This window comes from Oncorhynchus masou, chromosome 1 (genome assembly GCF_036934945.1).
Source record: "Oncorhynchus masou masou isolate Uvic2021 chromosome 1, UVic_Omas_1.1, whole genome shotgun sequence".
NCBI classification, from domain to species: domain Eukaryota; kingdom Metazoa; phylum Chordata; class Actinopteri; order Salmoniformes; family Salmonidae; genus Oncorhynchus; species Oncorhynchus masou.
The window spans coordinates 33,581,750-33,589,812 of NC_088212.1; the positions used below are offsets into that span (position 1 = coordinate 33,581,750).

Sequence of the window (8,063 nt, forward strand, 5' to 3'; positions counted from 1 at the left end):
GGTATATCTCTCTAGTCACCCCCAAAACCAATTCTTTCTTTGGCCGCCTCTCCTTCCAGTTCTCTGCTGCCAATGACTGGAACGAACTACAAAAAGCACTGAAACTGGAAACACTTATCTCCCTCACTAGCTTTAAGCACCAACTGTCAGAGCAGCTCACAGATTACTGCACCTGTACATAGCCCACCTATATTTTAGCCCAAACAACTACCTCTTTCCCTACTGTATTTAATTTATTTATTTATTTTGCTCCTTTGCACCCCATTATTTTTATTTCTACTTTGCACATTCTTCCATTGCAAATCTACCATTCCAGTGTTTTACTTGCTATATTGTATTTACTTTGCCACCATGGCCTTTTTTTGCCTTTACCTCCCTTATCTCACCTCATTTGCTCACATCGTATATAGACTTGTTTATACTGTATTATTGACTGTATGTTTGTTTTGCTCCATGTGTAACTCTGTGTCGTTGTATGTGTCGAACTGCTTTGCTTTATCTTGGCCAGGTCGCAATTGTAAATGAGAACTTGTTCTCAACTTGCCTACCTGGTTAAATAAAGGTGAAATAAATAAATAAAATAAATAAATAAATACTGCAATGTGCAATCCCAGCAGCAAGATTTGTGACCTGTTGCCATGGAAACAGGGCAACCAGTGGCGCACATACATCATTGAAATACAACCAATATTATCTGTTTACTTATCTCCCCTACTGTTCACACTACAACTATTTGCACTGTACATAGCTGATAACGTTTGAGTGCAATGTTTACTGTACACTTGTACTTTTTTGTTGACGTTGTTTTAGTTTATTCTCACTTTAGTTTTTTCCCCACTTGCTTTGATAATGTAACATGTTTCACATGCCATTAAAGCCCCTTTGAATGGAATCGAGAGTGTTGCCTGCTTTATCCAGTAGGCGGCGGTAGAGCAACAAGGACATACGCCGGACAGAACATTCTTCGCTGACAAATAGCTTCCTGTCTTTGACTCCAGAGAGGGAAAGTTCGAAACAACAACAAAGAGACACGAGCGGTTGTATTTTGAAATATTTGTAAAGGATTGTGTGACAACGATGTCTCGCGTATCTGCTCCATGTTTGCTGGACAGATGGACTGAAGAAAATAACGCTATCGTAGACAAGTGGAAGGTGAGCTACTATAGCTAGCTAGCCAACAAAAGAAGGGTCATGTCTAGATGGATCCAACATTTGTCAAAAGTATACTCGTGTGTGTGTGTATATATATATATATATATATATATATATATATAACTTGCTACAAATGATGAATCCCTTCTTGACCACAAAGTGTTGCCCTCTTATCAATTGAATTTGGCAGTTAATTAACGTTATACTGAACAAAAATATGAACGCAACATGTAAAGTGTTGGTTTCCTGAGCTGAAACAAAAAGATGTCTCAAAAATGTTGTGCACAAAGGTGCTAACATCCCTGTTAGTGAGCATTTCTCCTTTGCCAAGATAATCCATCCACCTGACAGGTGTGGCATATCAGGAAGCTGATTAAACAGCATGGTCATTACACAGGTGCACCTTGTGTTGGGGAAATAAAAGGCCGCTCCAAAATGTACAGTTTGGTCACAACACGATGCCGTAGATGTTTTAATGGAGTGTGCAATTGGCATGCTGATTGCAGGAAGGTCCACCAGCACTGTTGCCAGAATTTCTCTACCTCCAATGTAATTTTCGAGAATTTGGCAGTATGTCCAACTGGCCTCACAACCACAGACCACGTGTAACCACGCCAGCCCAGGACTTCCACATCCGACTTCTTCACCAGCAGAGTTGTCTGAGACCAACCACCTGGACAGCTGATGACACTGGGTTTGCACAACCAAAGTATTTCAGCACAAAGTGTCAGAAACTCTCTCGGGGAAGCTCATCTGCATGCTTGTCGTCCTCACCAGGGTCTTTGCTGATATCAACGTTGTGAACAGATTGCCCCATGGTGGCGGTGAGGACTGGGTTATGATATGGGCAGGCAGGCATAAGCTATGGACAACAAACACAATTAGATTTTATCGATTGCATATGGGTGCACAGAGATATCCTGAGGCCCGTTTTCATGCCATTCATCTGCTGCCTTCACCTCTTGTTTTATCATGATAATGGACGGCTCCGTGTCACTAGGATCTGTACACAATTCCTGGAAGCTGAAAATGTCCCAGTTCTTCCATGGCCTGCATACTCACCAGATGTCACCCATTGAGCCTGTTTGGGATGCTCTGGATCTACGTTTACGACAGCGTGTTCCAATTCCTGCCAATATCCAGCAATTTCGCACAGCCATTGAAGAGGAGTGGGACAACATTCCACAATCAACAGCCTGATCAACTCTATGCAAAGGATATGTCGCACCAGATACTGACTGGTTTTCAGATCCACGCCAATCTTTTTTTTAAAGGTATCTGTGACCAACAGATGCATATCTGTATTCCCAGTCATGTGAAATTCATAGATTAGGGCCTAATTAATTTATTTCAATTGACTGATTTCTTTATGTTGCATGTTGTGTTTTATATTTTTGTTCAGTCCATAGCCTCTTTAAAGTGAACTCTGGGGTAAAAGAAAAAGGTAAACTGTTCTCTTTGTATTCACATTGTCCTTGCCTTTGAATGAAGACTCAACTCTTTTGCCAGATGACGGTAAACTCGGATGACGCTGTGCTAATTGAGTGCCGCTCTATGGGACTCCCAAGCACAGTCGGTTGTGATACAGCCTGGAATCAAACCGCTGACCTCAAACTTTATTTTTCATTAACGGCACCTAGTGCCACGCCTCCCGAATATTCTAATTTAAAAAATGACCAATAGATGTATAAAGATGCAGGAACGCCCCAAATTGCGGGTCGCAAATGCACCCGTCTCATTTATTAGGCTACATATTAAATAAGTTATGGCAATTTCACAGGGTGATGAGCTTGGTGCTCCTTTCCAATAAATATTGAGTGTATTATTCTGGTGACATGATCACTATTTTGTCAAAAATAATCTAATGTAGTGGGCTATACCGGCTTTGTATCTGCAAGCTGTTGGCTAGAGCGCACTTGTCAATACCAGAGGGGGTACACATTATATAACGCAAACAGTAGAGTTGAACATTTGTGGAAAATCATTTAGCTTGTATTTTATATTCGATACATTGGAATTGAACCGGAAGGGTAGTTTATGTGCACTACGGCATCACACACAGCCTTTTCTCCGCAACAAGTCAATTTGAAGGAAACCCATCTCTGGTAGGAAAATGCGCATATTGTTTTTATGCACATTTTGTCTATGTTCACATGAAAATCTGTCGCCAAATGGATGGTGGCACCAATGTGAGGGGATTTGGCAGGGGAAACAGTGTTGCAGTAGCCTATTGTGTGGTGTGGGAATAAAACATGCAAACCTGACAAAGGAAACCGGACCGTGGAATTTAAGTGAACCAAACACAGACCACTTCTGGAGATGGTCTCAGTTCGGTTCACTACAGGGCTCTGTTCTAAGGGTCTGAGTTCCTTTGGAGCATTAACACTGCACAGAAAATTAAGCGAACAGCACTGAGTTCACAAAAGTTGTCTGAAAGGGACCAAGTGTGAAAACACCCTAACAAACGTGTCTTTTCAGCAACATCGTGACAGAGGAGACGCAGTAACTCGGGAACAGGGTCTGACACTACTGAAGTGGTGCTACGTGGAGAGTCACAAACTATTACAGAAAATACAAGGTGCAATATCTAAGATGGCATATAATTTAAGCTAGCACCCCCCCAAAAAAGTCTTATACAGATAAGTCCCCCCCCCTCCTCTCTCCATCCACCCCACCTTCCCTCACCTCCTCTCCATCCCTTTCCGCCCCCTCACCTCCCTTCCCCTCCAGGTGTACTTGCGGTGCCGGCCCATGTCCAGTTGGAGTTGACAGTGGTGTATAACTGCTGTCTGTTCTCCTTCAGTCAGACACAACTCACTGAGGCAGAGCATCTCCTCACACACAGCCTGGAGAGAGGTATGAAACACGCACACACTCACACAGGTAGGAAACACACACATCTATCTTTGCCCTCTTCCCCATCTCTCTCACCTCACCCCCTATACTTTGTGCAGCTCTCGGTGCTGTAGGTTGTGATCGTCCACCTCCCAACCCCCCAGTGTTCTGGTGTATGGTTCTAAAGACCCTGGGTTCCACACCTTCCCTGCGCTCCTGTGCTCTGCATCTGCTCTGTCTGAGCTGGGCTCTCTGGCTGTCTACCTGCAGACTGGGGCACATACAGGAGCTGCAGGTAGTGTGTGTGTGTGTGTGACCAACCTGTTATTGGATTTCTCTGTGTGTAAAACACTAGGATTGGCGTATTAGGTCATGATGAAGTAATCAGAAATGAGGTCTTGAAACAATAGTTCTTTACTGTTACACACTGACATCACAAATATTCATGTTTTTCTGGTTCCTTCTGTCTGCAGGAAGAGCTGCAATCGCTCTCTGAGGGACTGGGGGCAGTAGAGGTGGCTGTGGAGAGGAGTGCAGTCAGGCCAGCGGTGCTAGTGCACCCCAGGGATCTAAAAGATCTCCTTCTCATCTGCACTGTCATCGCTCAAGGTCTGAACCATTCAGAGCTCCCCATGCTGGTTAGATTAACCCTTACCTGTCCAAGGTCAGAGAGGTTTAACCCTTACCTGTCCTTACCTTTGCAGGTGCTGAGCTGCTGTGTGAGGGGCGGTGTTCAGAGGCCCTGACTGTTCTTCAGAGAGACCCCTCCCCATTGGCCCCCAGAGAACTGCTGGCCCAGATACACACTCTCACAGGCCTCTGCCTCAGCCGCACGGTAAAAACACACACCTCACAAGCCCTTCAGACGCATGGTGAGAGAGAGAGTGATGACAACTGAGATGTGTTTATGTGCAGGGTCGTCCACACAGTGCTATGCAGTGTTATAGGAAGGCGTTGGAGACGGACGTGAGGTGTGTGTGTGCTCTGCACCAGAGCATCCTGGTCTACAGGCAGTTGGGAAACACACAAGCAGAGATCCAGGCTCTACGTCTGCTACACTCAGTGAGTGACACACACAGATTAACGGCATCTGTCTGAGGCAGTAGTTGACTGAGATGTGATGGGTCTTGTGTCTGTGCCAGGTTCTGATGATGCCACCTGCCACCCAGCCTGCTGTGGCCCCACCTATCATCTGTCCCGCCTCTCTGCTCGCTGGCCAATCCCTATCCAGCCTGCTTTCTGTCCCCTCCCCCCTCAGCGTACTACACAGTCTGGCTCAGAAGTGTGTGCTCCATGGAAGGCAAGTTCCCAGATAGCCAACATTGTCGACATACCTCCTAGGAACGTCTTCAGATCTGATAGGGTTGAATTTGTACGACTGTTGTTTATCTTGTAGTGTGCTATCCTATGGTTGTGTGTTGTAGTGTGTCAGAGGGTGTAGAGCACTACCTGGACCTCCTAGCTGCTCTTCAGTCAGATCACCAGCTGTCTCAGGGGTTCTCTGAGGCCCCTTCGCTCCCCAGGTTACCTGAGCTCTACCTGGAGGCTGGCTCCTCCCTGCTGACGGCCCAGCGGCCTACAGACTGCCTGGCACTTTGTGATGAAGTCATCAGTACGACTCTGGAGCTGCTCCCACAGAGGCTGTTGCTGGAGGAGCCCATGGAGGCATCTGTGCCTGGGTCTCCAGACAAGCTGGGGTTAGGCCAGGACCGGCTGGGTGTGGTGCTGTGGTCTGGGGCTGCCTACCTTCTCCAGGCCCACTGTTACTCCCACCTCAAGGACTGGAAGCAGGCTGTCACCCACTACACCAGGTGAGCCTCATATCGCATCACACTTCACCCACTGCGCCAGGTGAGTCTCATATCGCGGGCCTACCGGGTGGCGCAGTGGTTAATGGCGCTGTACTGCAGCGCCAGCTGTGCCATCAGAGACTCTGGGTTTGCGCCCAGGCTCTGTCGTAACCGGCCGCGACCGGGAGGTCCGTGGGGCGACGCACAATTGGCCTAGCGTCGTCCGGTTTAGGGAGGGCTTGGCCGGGAGGGATGTCCTTGTCTCATCGCGCACCAGCGACTCCTGTGGCGGGCCGGGCTAACCAAGGTTGCCAGGTGCACAGTGTTTCCTCCGACACATTGAGAGGAGTGCAGTGCGGCTGGCTTCCGAGTTGGATGCGCGCTGTGTTAAGAAGCAGTGCGGCTTGGTTGGGTTGTGTATCGGAGGACGCATGACTTTCAACTTTCGTCTCTCCCGAGCCCAACGGGAGTTGTAGCGAGGAGACAAGATAGTAGCTACTAAAACAATTGGATACCATGTAATTTGGGGAGAAAAAGGGTCAAATTCAACAACAAAAAACTGCTGCGCCAGGTGAGTCTCATATCGCATCACACTGCACCAGGTGAAGCTCACATCGCATCACATCAACATAGAAGTTCCCATTAGACTGGTTGGTGTTACCCACCAGGTGACTCCACCAGGTGAGCATCAGTCCTTACACCTGAGTGCTGAAACTGTCTTCTCGTTCTGAAGGAGTGTGTGTTGTGTTTCAGATGCATCAACCTGCTGATGAAGGTGTCTGTTAAACAGAAAGGTGAGTATTCAGACTGGCCACTTGGACATATGTCAATTGATTTTGTATGTTTGTTGATTTGTCTTGACGTGTGTTGGTGTTGTGTTGCAGGCTGTGTGAAGCTGGAGCTAGGTGTTAGGACCCTGCAGAGGCTGAAAGGGCTGGCTCTGGCAGGGAGAGGAATCAGCTTCACACACAGAGACCAGAAGAGGGAATCCCTGAGAGACCTACAGCTCAGCCTGCAGGCTGCACCAGGCAACTACAGGGTTAAATTGTCTTTATGTAGACTATTATCTAGTAAGTAATACATTATTGTAATCCAGTCCCTGGGTGTGCATACAGGGTGTGCGAGCGTTGGGCTGTGGCTGACTGAGGTGCTGTGGAGGCTGGGGAGGAGACAGGAGGCTGCAGCCTTTTGGGAGAAGACCCAGAGCTCCAGCACAGCTCCATCATTAGAGTAAGATGACATCAGTGGTACAAATGATCACCTGGATTTACTCGCAATACAAATGGAAAAACATGTAGAAAAACATTGTTTTGAGTATAAAATTGAGAGTTATAGGTGTCATTTGAGACACATCCTAACCCTCTGTCTGCCTTCTCTCCTTCCAGAGGTGTTCCCCTGTACCTGCTGGACCCCCAGACTGACCCCTCCCTGGACCTCACTGACCTCCAACGCAGAGTGGAGGAGTTCATCAACACTCAGCACAGCTAGGGTGTGTCTCCAGAAACACTGGCGTGTCCACATAAGCTCTGGGATGTCTTCATAAGGCTTAGTAAGCCCTGTACCTGGGACAAGCTGGTTTTACCCACCCGACATAGTGTGAGGTTCATATCCTGGCTGAATTGGAGTTCCAATTAAGTGGAGTTGGAACTCTGTTAACCTCTGAAGCCCAGCCAAGATTTTGGAGGATGGCCACTCGAGACTGGAACTCTGTAGACCAACTGTGCCACTGTGAGCTGTAGCCACACTGCCTGGCGAGGCAGTTGCCTGTCCTGTGCCGCATACAGAAGGAATAGGACAGGCAACTCTTTGGGAATGCCACAGTGCTCTGTCTGAATGACTTATGTAATAATGTGTCAGTAGTACATTATAGTGATATGACAAATATGATACGGTGATGCCTTATTTCTGTAAATATGTAATATTTTTGTTTTAAATTATTTTTTATTTTACTCAGCACCATAAAGAGTGTGGTTTATCTCTTCTGTGTCAGTTATTGTTTTAATGAATGTTCAGTGTAGGAGATTTAGCAAGCTCCTGTTACTGGTAAAAACAACTGTCTCTCTGTTTTGCTATTAGGATGAACTTGTGCTATAAGGTTAGATCAAGAGAGCTAATGTTACAAAGCAACACAGTGATTATATACAGTCAGCGTGATAGGGGGGTTGTACTTATTTTACGCCCCAGCAAACCGAGGCAGAGTCGAGATATGGACCAGAGAATAGACCGATAATGCCACTAAGTCGGTTTCAATAAATCGAGTGCATCTGCAATGTCGCCATAACCTCA

General features: G+C 46.8%; 1 protein-coding gene across 1 annotated transcript; it reads left to right on the forward strand.

The window, feature by feature from the left end:
• Nucleotides 1-944: 944 nt before the first annotated feature.
• Nucleotides 945-7,756, forward strand: fancg (FA complementation group G). The gene is made up of 13 exons (XM_064969573.1): nt 945-1,152; nt 3,631-3,730; nt 3,883-4,008; nt 4,107-4,282; nt 4,461-4,596; nt 4,692-4,822; nt 4,903-5,049; nt 5,130-5,287; nt 5,412-5,798; nt 6,531-6,571; nt 6,662-6,805; nt 6,893-7,007; nt 7,163-7,756. The coding sequence occupies exons 1-13, from the start codon at nt 1,078-1,080 to the stop codon at nt 7,263-7,265; spliced, it is 1,839 nt and encodes a 612-aa protein (XP_064825645.1). The 5' UTR covers nt 945-1,077; the 3' UTR covers nt 7,266-7,756.
• Nucleotides 7,757-8,063: the final 307 nt, after the last annotated feature.